The 13613-nt window shown below is 39.1% G+C and overlaps 1 protein-coding gene across 2 annotated transcripts; it reads right to left on the bottom strand.

The window, feature by feature from the left end:
* Nucleotides 1-5914: 5914 nt before the first annotated feature.
* Nucleotides 5915-9632, bottom strand: LOC141786521 (uncharacterized). Of its 2 annotated transcripts, none has more exons than XM_074665132.1 (6): nt 9510-9632; nt 9045-9210; nt 7234-7965; nt 7074-7142; nt 6391-6434; nt 5915-6154 (listed from the first exon to the last, which is right to left on the bottom strand). In XM_074665132.1, exons 2-6 carry the CDS (start codon nt 9166-9168, stop codon nt 6137-6139), a joined length of 987 nt encoding a protein of 328 aa, XP_074521233.1. In that variant the 5' UTR covers nt 9169-9210; nt 9510-9632; the 3' UTR covers nt 5915-6136. The 2 variants fall into 2 exon arrangements, with proteins under 2 accessions (XP_074521233.1, XP_074521234.1); XM_074665133.1 differs by having other exon boundaries at nt 9522-9586.
* Nucleotides 9633-13613: the final 3981 nt, after the last annotated feature.

Below are 13613 nucleotides of genomic sequence, written 5' to 3'. Positions count from 1 at the left end.
ACCACAGCACAGTATGAAAGAGGTGGCAACCTAGCATCTGGTATCACTATTACTGAACATACCATTGGTTATGAACACTCTTCCCGGATATAAATGTTTGTATGTCAGTATGTTGCTCTCTTTCCTCCTTTTCTAAATTGATGAGACTGTGAAGCTGTGTCAGTTCGTTTAAAATAGCTGGACAAACAGTCAATTGACCTGACAAAGCATTCAAAAACACAAGTTCTTGTGTGCAAGTAAACTCCAAGAAGTCTAGGTCCAGAGGCATACGTCCCAGAATATTCTCCAATCGAGAGCGAAGCCTTTCCAAAAGATGATTAAGCAGTTGCTCCTAGGAGAGAAAAAATTAAATTAAAAAAATTACCCATAGAAAAGCAGACCCATGATAAGTTCTACTATTTAGAGAGTGCAACTTGTAATAGTAATTGCTTCAGATACTTGAACAGTTTAAAATTAGATGGCTATTGACAATTATTACACAACAACTTGACAGTGACCTTCTGATCCTCACTCTCTACATTTATAACTAGCAGGTATCTGCGTGAAAGAGTCCTTTCTCATGCGCAACCCTAAAGTGGTATATAAAATGAATGTTAAACTATTGTATCACAAAATCAATCTAAAATTCACCGGATGAAAGGCAAATCTGGGCCTCTGCAGGACAATATTAATCATTTAAGGCTGTCATGTCCCACCTCGGTGAAGTTCGTTTCAGGTTGGATCTTCCCAGGCACCTGTTGGTCCTTATATCCATACAACTGCTTAACCGTCGAAGACCCAACGCAAAACTAACTTCACAGCGGTGCACAACCAGACTGCTGCGTAAAGCAGGTAGGTCCGTGGAGATATGCCCGCTGTTCCCCCACCCCCATGCACCCAAGGGCGGCGGCCAAAAGAAAACTGACTAATGTAAATTACGTTATACTGCAACCGTGTATCACAGTTTAAATGTCGGTGTTTAAAGAGCAACTCGGGTTTTTTGACACCTGGACCTTATTTATAGGTGTTTGCATGCTCTATACTCATTCAGACAAACATCGTGCAGCTCGGAGTCCTTCAGAAGTTATTTAGATCCAACCAATTTTAGCCGCACTTCGCGGAGGCCATGGCAAGGGAGCTTCAGCGCGGCACATAATCTCTGCAAAATCGCTCATTTCGGCTATATTTTGTCATCCATCGCTATCCATCGTTATCACAAACACGCTCCTCTTCTGTTGCCATAGGCGAACACTGTCCACAAGCGCACCACCAGTTCGCATTGAGTCGTGGACATGCTAAATAAGGTCCAGGTGTCAAAAAACCGGAGTTGCCTTTTAATGTCAGTAATACTCACCGAAGCGATATCTCTTCCGTTGCTCGACATGGCTGAGTAGCCGGTTTCTTCTTGTCTCGTTTGTTTGTATGTTTTTTTTTAACTTCTTTTGTTCTCTTCCTCCGTATTTTTCTCCTTCTGTTCGCTGCTCCTCTTCTCACGGTACCTCTTCTGCTTTGCAAAACGAATTGACCCTTGGTGACCTGTCATGGTGTCAAATGACCAGTGGTGCGTAACCTGATTGGCTGAGCGTTGTACGACTTGACCAAGGGATCGATTGCTGCTTGGTTACCCGGATGTTGAGACTGGATTATTTTTGACACTGAATTTCCTGACACTGAATTTTCTGGCACCGAATTTCTCGAGACATAGATATTTTTTTATGTTGAATTCTTTTTAACACTGATTTTTTTTCGACTGGATTTTTTGAGATGTTGAATTTTTTTACACTGAATTTATTTCAACATGGACAAATATAAAAGGAGGAGAATAACCAATCAGCGCTTGAAATTCGATGTTTTTTAATATTCAAAGTCCAATTTCGATGCTGAAAAAATTCAGTGTGAGAAATTCATGTTCAAATCCTGATGGCACAGTTATACTTCCATACCCTTTTACCCTTAATGTTTACAGCCTATGTTGATCTCAGGACCAAGAGAAAAGCCTTTGACATTGTCATGGCAGTAAGGAGACTTCAGGAGGAGAAAAAAATTCTTGTCATGGAGATGAACCACCATTGGAAATCTCTTTCAGCTCGTGGTAAATCTCTAAAGGGACAGTCCTGCTTGGTTTCTGGAGCAGTGATTCAAAGTATGTATTTGAATTTCACATTGCATGAATGTGCAAATCAAAGTCTGCTGATAACATTACTAAAACTGTTTTTAACTCTTAATGTTAATTTAAGATTCACCATGGAACCTAAATGAAGATGAGTTACAGGGTCTGCACAGTGTCATTGGAAAAAAGCAGCAGAAGATCAGAGAGATGATGACTCATGCAAGACGCTGCTACCTGCAAGTTTTGTCTGGAGCAGAGGACATCGACTTCCTGCAAGATGATCAGGCTGATTACTCTGATAGTGATTCTGAAGGTTCAGATGATGCACTGTGGAAGCCTAATCAAAGGGCCTTCAGTGCTTTTAACTTATTCACCTAAATCAGATGCTTAAAAGATCCATGTATCATTTCATATGGACATTACAATCAAAGCAACAATATACAGGAATTCAGTTGGATGGAATTTGGTGCTGCGGCAGCACGGTGGAATATAGCTGAGCACTTGGAGCTAACACAACCTGATGCTGGTTTGTGGATTTTTCATTTTCACTGAATGTTTTTTAGCAGGTTTGAATGTTTTGCATTTTATTATTCAAAATTTCAACCTCATGCAATTTTTATGTATGATTTTATTGAAAATCTTTAGGACATATTTTTTGCTGTGATTCTGAGTACTTCATCAGTCTGGTTGTCTTGTTGTCTTCAGCTGTGATGTGACTTACCAATTTGCATCATTTATTTTGTTTTGCTTCTTCTTGATAATAAAGACTATTTTTGCAACTTGGCTTAGTGAATTCATAAAAACTTGGATAATCCTTGAAAATGTCATTGCTTAGCAGGCTTTGGTGTTCTAATAAAAATGTAAAATTGTGCTAAAAGAATGATAATATTAAAAATAAATGCTTCACTGTGTTAAGCCTTGGTCCTATTGAAATCATTGAAACAAAACAATACATCCCTCCAGAGCAACCTAAGATCTTTTTCAATATTGGAAGCAATGAAATTACACATCGATCCAAAAAAATGTGGACAATGGGCCTAAATTTATAAATCCCTGTATCTACATTTATAGAACAGAAAGTGCATTTCATACTTCGGAAACCGGAAGTGGTAAAAGGACCGTTTCACATTTTTAGAAAATTAAAAAAATTATTAACAATAGAACAGCATATTAAAATTTTTTTAAATAAAAACACTCAAGTGGTTTTTCTGTAAGTAATTAGGCTAACAAGTTTTTTAAATACATTATCAAGAAAGAACTTTAAAGGTGGCCCTATGCTCCCTTCAAATTTAGAACTACAACCTTTGGATTGATTTGCATGAAGCAATATGGCGCGGTTGGCGGGAGTTGTAGTTTTTTTTCTTTATGAAATATTAGTGTTTGATTATCAAAAAGTGGCAGTTGTTAAAACTGGAAAAAGTAGTACACTCGGACATATATGATGATGATAAACCAATGTATATAATCAGATTTCACATATCAAATTTCTTAATAGGAGAACTTTAATTTAACCCTTTTTTATTGTGCCCTTATCTGTTGATTATATCCATGTGATAGCAGGGCTCAAGAGGTTTCCATAACACTTTGTACCATGTCTGTACCCCTTTCTGTTGATGAGTTATAACCATTTGAATATCCTCAGAAGTCAGCAGTCAGGGGCTTGTATTTCAAAGCAGGAAGCATGTAGAGCCTTCATACTGACATATGTTACTCTCCACTTCAAGACCTTTCCAACGATGTATGTGGTTTAGATATCAGACAATTTTTGAATTTTCAGATTTCAGGGCTGCAGGCCGGCAGATGAGTGGGTTCGGAAAGGGACTTGACAGTCAACTGATAAAATTAGACTTTAAGCTCTTTATTTTTTTTATTTTTTTTTTTACTTTTTTTTTTGCATTTATTTTGTAATTATGTACCGACCAAAATGAGACAGCCTTAGATTGAGATAGACAGTGTTTAAAACACTTCATTGTCTTTTTTACACTCCTTACATACCAAAAAAGATCACACCCCAGATCTTTGTGAAAAGTGTCTGGAGGTTGGTAGCTACTATCAGTACCTCTGGCAATGTAAACTGATTAAAAGGTTTTGAGGTATAATCTCTCAAGAACTAAGTAATATCTTTCTTGCAGGTTGAATTTTAAAGGGACCCAGGCTTTTTGTGGTCGGCCTGCCATCTAGACATTTAACACTTACACACTCACAGCTTAATCCATGTGACAAGCTACTGTTATGGACCAAGTGTCTTCTGATTTCTGATTAACTCGATAAAAGATTTACTTTCAAATGTCAGTGATATGCAGAGATGGTCAGGGTTCTCCTTCATTCAGAATTAGTGTTGTATTGAGAGGCAATCAGAGGTGTTTTACAGAGCTGTGGTCTCTTCTTTTTGATTATTTGCTGACGGATCAGTCAGAGATCGATGGCCAAGCACCTGTAGAATAACATTAAAGTTCATTTTTATTCATTCATGTTCTAGACTGCTTATCCTTTTTTGGGGTCGCAGGGGGCTGGAGCCTATCTGAGCTGACATCGGGTGAGACTAGGGTACACCCTGAACCAGTTGCCAGCCAATTGCTGGGCAACATAGGGAGACATACAACCATTTTCTATCAGACTCACCTAAGGGCAATTTGGAGTCACTAATTAACCAAATGAGCATGTATTGGTCTGTGGGAGAAAGTCTGAGTACTCAGAGAGAACCCATGCATGAACAGGAAGAGCATGCAAACTTTACATAAAAGAGTCCTGCCTGACCCAGGGATTGAATCAGCAACCCTCTTGCTGTGAGGCACATGCACTACCTGCTGCACCACCATGCCGTCCAGTTTGTACTGAACTTGAACTTTTTATATATTTATCTATTTATTTCTTCCCAATCAAAAAAAAAAAAATCTGTGATGTGATCTGATGACAGAACTATGATGCTATTTTGCTATATATTGTATTTATGTTCATTAAGAGATACTTTTCTTAACTTAAGCTGCCTACACTTTCACATAGTTGAGACTATCCAGCTGGAATAGAATAGAATGCTCTTTATTGTCACTCTCAGTGTGCTTAGTGTACAACAAAGTTGGAAGTGTATATGTCCTTTGAGGGGCCGATGATCTTCAGGGCTGTTTCCACAGTCTTCTGAGGCCTCGCTCTGTCTGCCTGAGTGCAGCTCCTGTACCAGGTGATGATGCAGTATGTCAGCAGGCTCTCTGTGCACGAGCGGTAGGAGGCCAGCAGCCTCCTGTCCAGATTGTTCTTCCTGTAGACTCAGGAAATGTAGCCTATGAGTCTTAATGAATGATGAGATGTTGTCTGTCCAGGAGAGGTCTTTCCAGATCTGGATTCACATGAACCTGACTGTGTGAACCCTCTCCATACACTTGCCGTTGATGTAGGGGGTGGCTTAGCACTGGTCCCCCTGAAGTTCACCATGTTCTCCTTCGTTTTTGTGGATTTCAGTGCCAAACTGCCAAACAAGTAAAAGGCTAAACATTTAATGCAGTAAATGTTGGATAATTGTTAAGATACTTCAGGGTGTGAAGGTACATGCTGATTTACAAGCCAGGCTCAGGGAATGATCATGATTAATAAAGTGCACTAAGACCATGATAGCCACTTAATGTTGTGTTCTTTCTCTTGTCATGAGTTCAAGATGATTGAAGGCAGTCATCGGCTCCTCAGGTCACCCCAAAGCTTGACTTTTGGCAGTCAGATGACTATTGAGTGTTACAACCCCCAGAGCCCCAAACTTGGACACCTTCAAAATATTTACTGTTTGCAAACAAAACAACAAAACATTATGACACCAAAACAACATTTAATAATCCAACAACTCATAACAGGGCCACACACTGTGAAAACATTGTTGTGTTAAATTGCTGTGCATAAAGTGTAATAGGCTGCTAATAACTGGATAAATTACCATAGCTGAAACTAAGATTTACCTCATGAAGTGAACATATTAGTGAACAAAGTATACAAATTGAACTGAACAAAACATTAAATGTGGAACTTTTTTACAACTTAAACTGATCGGCCGGTTCCCATGTGTCATCCCATGTCTTGCCGCTGCCAGGATAGGAAAGACAGAGACATAAACACAGGAAATAAAGATCAGAGGCTAAAATTTCTTCTGACATATCAAGAAATTTCATGTCTATAATTTCCTTAGTAAACCTGTCTTTCACATTAATAATTAAGCTCTAGTAGTGAATTTCAAATGAGATAGCAACCACTGGATCACAGCATAAATCTTTTGTCGATAGTTCAACATACCGGTTCATGGTCGCTTACGGAGCACTTACCATTGTGAGCATGGTGCCCACCTCACTTTCACTTCTTCTCTGCCCTGGAAGGCAAGCAATAAGAAAAAGGGTGCAATTTGTTAAGAGAAAGGTGTTTTCTTTAATAGACAGAGCCATAACACATATGTGCACTTTTAAGTAGCTAAGTATTATGTAGAAATTCTTTATCTATTCAAATAATTTCTCAAGAACATAGACATCACAGCATAAAGTAGAATCTTTTTAAAAATATGACTTCAATATAAATTTAGCCCTCAGTAAACATGACATACTATATGTAAGCCCAGGACTGGAGGCTTATGCAGAGGGTGACTGATATTTCACAGACCATTTTTGGTACCAGCTACAGAGTATCAATGATGATAGTAAAGATGTCTGTGCAGAAACTGAATACTACAAGAAAGCAGACACCCAGCCATAGACTGTTCACCCTGCTGCCATGTAGTATAAAATATAGAAGTATCCACTGCTGTAGCACCAGACTATAAAATATGTTCTTTGCTCAGACTGTAATACTCCTCAAACTTCACAATGGTTTGGTATTAGAAACCATAAACTGAATATCAAATTAATTTCCTTTTGCAACACATTGTTACAGAGTGGCCAATAAATACAACCCAGAACCTTGCTTTTACATTGTATTTCACAATGAAGCCAAACATAACAAAGGAGAACATACTTACATTTACCAGGCTTCGATTGGACAACATCCTCATACTTAAACACCCTCTGCTTCCTACGTCTTAGGCATTCTAAAAATAGAGAAAAAAGAATCTTATGGGGCTAGCCTAGCAATTTGAGAAGAACTATATGCCTACATAATAATATAAAGGGATATCTAACCTTTCTTTTTCTTTGCTTTTCTTTGTTTTGGTGGGAGGACAGGGCACAAAGATGACACAGGATATGGGGGGGACTGAGACATGGGAGAGGATGAAGGAAGGTGAGACAATGTGGAGGCCAGAGGAGGAAGAGAGGGAAGGGGGCATGGAGGATGAGAAGAGGTGGAGGTTGGTGAAGGATTAGTAGAGAGGGGAAACGGAGGATGAGAAGAGGTGGAGGCTGGTGGAGGATGAGTAGAGAGGGGAAACTGAGGATGAGAAGAGGTGGAGGTTGGTGGAGGATAAGAAGAGAGGGGAAATGAAGGGGGAAAAGAGGTGGAGGTTTGTGGAGAATGAGTAGAGAGAGGAAACGGAGGAAGAGAATAGGTGGAGGCTGGGGGAGGATCAGAAGAGAGGGGGAACAGAGGATGAGAAGAGGTGGAGGCTGGGGAATCATCAGAAGTGGTGGAGAGTGGTGGATGATGAGAGGAGAGGGGGAACGGAGGAGGGTAAGAGGAGAGGGGGGATGGAAGTTCAGTTGGCAGGCAGGATGTTGAAGGTTCAGAGGGGACAGAGGATGTAGGGTGACAGTTAGAAAGAGAAGAAGGTGAGGTATTTGGGATGAGGTGCAGGATGATTTCTTCCTCATCTCCTCCTGACTGTAGTGTCACAGGCTGAGCTGCTGGACAGCTGCTGTCCTCAGGGGGCCAAGGAACTGCTGCCGGTGGGCTGGTGACACTTGGGGAAGACAATCCTGCAAAAATGGAGAAAAAAATGTAAATATTCTCCTGTCACACCATTTTCATTCCTATGTTAAGGATAAAAACTAATTGTACCTGCATTCTGCATCATGAACTATTAGCTGCAGTCACATTAAACTTGTTGAGACAGATAATCCATCCCAGTGTGTGCTCATACTACATCCTTAGTTTATAAGACAGAGAGATGAAAAATCATGCAACCACACTGAGATGAACCATTGCACATTTTTGTGATACTAATCATCTGAATTTTGACTGGGAGTAAGTCTGAACACATGGTAAATGATCTGAGATTATTAACAGCATTGGCATCACTCAGGTATGGGCGTATCATTATCACGGTGTCCACTCAGATAACATGCTTGCCTGACATCTTTTGTTTCAGGCAACAGCAAAAGTTGTTCTCTCTAAAATGGCTTAGAAGTAAAGAGGTTGCAATGTAGCAATGAGCTAGATGTAAAGCCAGGGGTCTGTCTTTCTCACTTTTTGACACTGATTTATTCATCTTGAGAACCACTCCTCCAATCAACACCAAACTTGGCTGATTTCTTGCTTAGAACCTTAAGAACTTTCAATTTTCAGACAGTTTGAGTAAAATAATATGAGATGTGTAAACATTTTCATTATTTAAAAAAATGTATTAGTGACTGACTTCTGAATTCACTATAGGTTGCAGTGCAGCAATAATCTGTCATAATTCAGAGGATGACATAGTGAAGTTTCAGGTATGGAGAACATTCAAGTGACTTAGTATTTAATGACACATGTAGTATCACCAGCATTCATTTAACACAACTTATGAAATAGCTAAAATTGAACTGAAAAATAAGCTCTGATTGCATGTGACAAGCTTCTTAAAGTTTTCACGATATCTCCCTTTGATTTTTACAAGGTAATCTGGTTGAGCTATACTCAAGAAAGCTGCAGTGACCATTACCAGGGCATGAGAAACTAGACAAGCACATTGTTAATGGGCACTAACGTGACACAGAGTCCACCAACAACTACGCTATAGGACAACAAAGTATAACATATCATAAGATAGTTTTATTATAAATAATCATAGTCTTACTTTTCAATAGGTGCTCATGCAGTTTCTTCATTTTCAGAAGAAATTCTTGAATGATCCCATCAGTCGGTCCAATGTGATGGACCATGTCCCCATAAAATACTCCGTTCCTGCCTTGATGGGCCATAAACAGGACTGGATATTTGTCCAAGGCATTCAGCTTCAAAACCTGAAAGACAGATTTTGAAGGGAAGAAAAATTTAAGTCTGTTATTATACCTCAACTCGAGAAACCAACAAAACAGAAGTAAAGGCACGTGTTCATCTTTTTCTAGATTATACTATCCTCCAGTTTACTGGAGTATAATATTTTATATCTTATCTAGGGCTGTCATTTTAACGCGTTAATTAGATTAATTAATTATACCGCAAATTAACGCGTCATAAAAATTAACGTAATTAATCTGGATCCCAAACCCGCGAGGCGTTCAAAGACGCACTCATTTTCAAATGTCTAGCATTTACAAACCGTTTGTCCTACATGAAAAAAGTTGTGTTCTCGTCAGATTTTCAAATTTCTGACGGTCCCTGAATGTATCACATCTAGCAACATGCTTTGAGCCGAGGGAAGAGAGCGCTGTTAAAGGATAAGTTCGGTTCATACAGCTTTTACATTGTTTATAGAATGAAGTAGAACAAAATACTCACCCAGAGGGCTTATCTGATCCAAGGAGTGCTTCGGGAGATATTTAGATCCAAAATCGTGCAGCAGACGTCCGTATAATGGGATTCATCAGGGTATAGACAGCACCGCTCCTAAAACTGCAGTTCAGAGGTCATTACAGCCGCACAGCGCTGTCTGGAGTGACACAGACTGCAGCAGAGGACATCTGGGAGCCGACCATGAAGGAATATTGGTGAAAAACACGAGTTTTTGGACGATTAATGCAGTTTTAAGGAGCGGCGCTGTCTATGCCCAGATGGATCCCATTATACGGACGTCCGCTGCACGATTTTGGATCTAAATATCTCCCGAAACACTGCTTGGATCAGGAAAGCCTTCTTGGTGAGTATTTTGTTCTACTTCATTCTATAAACAATGTAAAAGCTGTATGAACTGAACTTATCCTTTGACGGCGCTCTCTCTTCCCCCCGGTTCAAAGCATGTTGCTAGATGTGATACATTCACGGACCGTCGGAAATTTGAAAATCTGACGAGAACACCACTTTTTTCATGTAGGACAAAATCTACAGAAAATCAACCGTTTGCTCTAGCTCAATTCTGTAAAAAACAGGTAATTTTACACTCTCTACTGCATCAAACAAGTCCTGAATTATCGAAAAAGGTCTTGTATTTAAATCTAAAGAATTATATGAAAATTTGCTTCCATCTTCCTGGTGTCATGTTTCAGCTTGGGGCTGCTCTGCACCAATCAGTAACAGTTTGTGTGTTCAGAGCATGTGAAACTGAAAATACTTCACTTTTCTTTGATCCAAGACTTGAATAAAGTGTTTTGTACATAGTTCCTCACAGTTTTTAGCCTTTAGCCCTGGTTCTCTTGACCTCATAGAAGTATAGAAGTTCATATTGCAGTGAAAATGGAGTCCACATCGAGTAAAAATGTGAACAGTAGCAAAAAACGTCCTAAAAATCAAATCAGCTTATCTTAGGTGCAGGACTGTGTAGATTTTGTAAAGATAGAACCATAATACTTTTTTCATTTGTTCCTTATGCCTCAGTGTACCTAAAAATGTGTTGTATATATTCCCAACTTATTTTTAAATGTCTTTTAATGTAATTTTAATGTCCTGGAATTCAAATTCTTTATTTTGGGACCTTAAGCAGATATGAGATTAAAATGCGATTAATTAGATTAGTTAATTACAAATCCTGTAATTAATTAGATTAATTTTTTTAATCGCCTGACAGCACTAATTTTATCTAATACAGAAACTTAGACCCCAGCACAGTGATGTGGGACTGTTAAGCTCTAGCTTGCCATTTGTGCGCATTATGGAGCGTTCCACCTCCTTTTACAAACCACCACCAAAAAGTGAAAGTGTTGTTACCATGAGCATACTAAAGAACTGTAATGGAGTCAATTAAGTAGTCAACTGAGAAAACATTTCTTCTGCCCTCAAGGGCAGTGGCTGGATCCTGTCTGAGGCGTAATAGATGGTATTAACCACATACAGTATTTTAGCTCCAAATTGTTTCATCAAAAGGGATTAGAATGAGGATTATGATTAGCATTAGCAGTTAACGTGAAACACGCTAGTTCCAGTTAAATGAATAACTACATGATCACCTCATAACAGCCAAGCTTTTTGAAAATATGAAAATAAAATTGAAAATATAAATATGAAACTAAAAATGTGAATATGAAATTGTTGCTAGGCACCTGTTGGCTATGGCTGCCTTTTGAAGCAGCTCTCTCTTCTTTGTCCGATTCTTGTAATTGTTTTGTCTCTTTTTCGTCATCTTTGTATTTGGAGTGGCTCTTTACTTTATCTGGTTCATTGTTGGTCATGGACACCAAACTTTTTGTGGCTTCAGTGATATTTTTACTACTTTTTCTCCTGTGTTTGTCTGGAGATCCTACATGTAACCATGGCTGCATTGTTTACATGTGAAATCAGCTGTTAGCAGCCCGTAGCATGTCAATGCTAACTGGTGTAAAGCTTGATGATTTCCCTCAAGGTGAGGAGGAGGAGGTGAGGACAACATGCTGGTTCTCCGGTGTGAGCTCGGAGGTGACAACGTGGACCTGTCCTTCCATCCATTGTTGTTGGGAATGTGGGATTTATCTGGGATCTAACGTGGGATGGACGAGCTAGCCATGCTGGCCCAGCGGCAGAGGGGCTGCCAGAGGGCAGAGTGGCATCGTGCTGTTCACGGACGTGGCTGACAGAGCAAACACCGGACGCCACCGCCACATTGGAGAAGCCTTACCTGCTGTGAGCAGACAGGATCTAGGAGACAGAGACTGAACAGACTGCTGGGGAGGCTCAGTCCTGGACCCTGTGGAGGTGGAGGCTGGCTGACTGGACAATGATGGACAAGCTGTCATCATCTATTTTCTTATGGACCTTTTTGCACTTTCTATACACTTTATTATTTTTGTTTTCTTGATTGCTGCTGTGACTTCAATTTCGTTGTACTTGTTACAATGACAATAAAGTTCAATTCTATTCTTTTCTAAATATTTTGATCATTCTTACATTATGTCATTACGTGAATATGTATGCAGCATATAGATCAATGATTAAAATTACATGCACCACACAAGACTGATAGACAAATTAGATAATTATATAATGTATGAGAAACTAATCCCCTTGTGAAATCAAAGTGACTACAACTTACAGATATCTGGGCCGACTTTACTGTCCTGCATGCGTTTCGATTTTTCTTTACAGAAGACGACCAGGTGGAGTCTTTGAGCTCAGCCTGTTTTTTTTTTTTTAATTTTTAATTTTCTGGCAGAGGACAAAGGCACTGAGTGCAGCTTCTGCACTGCAGTGCATTTGGGGCCTGGCAGGAGGGGCAACACTTGATTTTTGGCTTCGTCATTCTGAAAAAGAAAGTGAACATTGGATTATTTATGATACTATGTATGCTGTCACATGATATATGTATCAATTTGGATATGCAATTTGCAAACAGACAAATATAGCACAGAGCAACATTTTATGCAAACACAATATTTCTATTGCAATATGATTTTAGATAACAAATTGTCAATACTTGAAAAAATGTACAATCATTAAAAAGTGTATCAACCTCCAGTGCTTTAAAACTGATGACTACATTCAGGTTCAATACACATTCAAACACCAATAAAGACTGAAGGTTTGTACAGTCAAAGTTGACATCATTCTGTGAATAAGGGCCAATGTGTGCTGTCACAGGTAAACACTTATGTTAAAAACATGATTTACATGTCAAGGACAGCTCATAGAGCAAGCAGTGAGGGTGTGTTTTCTACAAAAATCTGGTTTGTATGCAACGGTATATGTAACAATAGTAGTTAAGTTCAGTGCAGTATGAAATATCTATTTTGCAGGATGTGAACTTATCATTACGCAGCTGAAATAAATTAAACCAGTGCGATTTGAGTTGACTTTGATAGCGCTACCTTCACCCCACGTTAAGCTAATTTGAGCTGCTACTACGTTGTTTATACAGATGAGTTAGCAACGAAAAAAGAAATGTTGCAGAGAAAGTTCTCTTTAAATTTCTCTCTCTCTTCCAGAAAATGGTCCAACAAGACATATTATTTTTTTTGTTATGTCTGTTTTGTTATCGACATTAAAATGATCGGGAGAGTTTACAACTTACCTGGCTTTTGTGTGATCAATAAACAATTCTTGACATGAATAACGCAGCATTAACTGGCAGGATCCTTGAACACTACGACTCCCAAAGGGCATTGCGTCTTACGCATCCAATCACCAAACTTGAGACTGACTCACCAAACTTTTGGCGGACTGAAGCTAAGTGCAGATATTTTTTTAACAGCGTTTCAATAATTAGTCGCGTTTAATCACTTCACTTCAAATATATCTGACAAAATCTTTGAAATGCTTCCATTTTTGATTGGTTTAAAAAAGATTTGGTGAAGCAAAGCTT

The sequence above is a fragment of the Halichoeres trimaculatus genome, unplaced genomic scaffold (assembly GCF_033239565.1).
Source record: "Halichoeres trimaculatus isolate MK-OKI-2021-1 unplaced genomic scaffold, fHalTri1.1 fHalTri1_scaffold_37, whole genome shotgun sequence".
NCBI classification, from domain to species: domain Eukaryota; kingdom Metazoa; phylum Chordata; class Actinopteri; order Labriformes; family Labridae; genus Halichoeres; species Halichoeres trimaculatus.
Note: the sequence above shows the minus strand (reverse complement) of the source record. Positions and strands in the feature narration are given on the sequence as shown.

What these genes read in the sequence shown, in the direction of transcription:
- LOC141786521 (XM_074665132.1), bottom strand. Translation starts at nt 9,168, where the DNA reads ATGGCCCATCAAGGCAGGAACGGAGTATTTTATGGGGACATGGTCCAT. An exon ending in GCATGAGCACCTATTGAAAA is followed by an intron (nt 7,966 to 9,044) that starts GTAAGACTATGA and finishes CCATTTTTGCAG; the next exon opens with GATTGTCTTCCCCAAGTGTC. An exon ending in CCAATCGAAGCCTGGTAAAT is followed by an intron (nt 6,435 to 7,073) that starts GTAAGTATGTTC and finishes CTTGCCTTCCAG; the next exon opens with GGCAGAGAAGAAGTGAAAGT.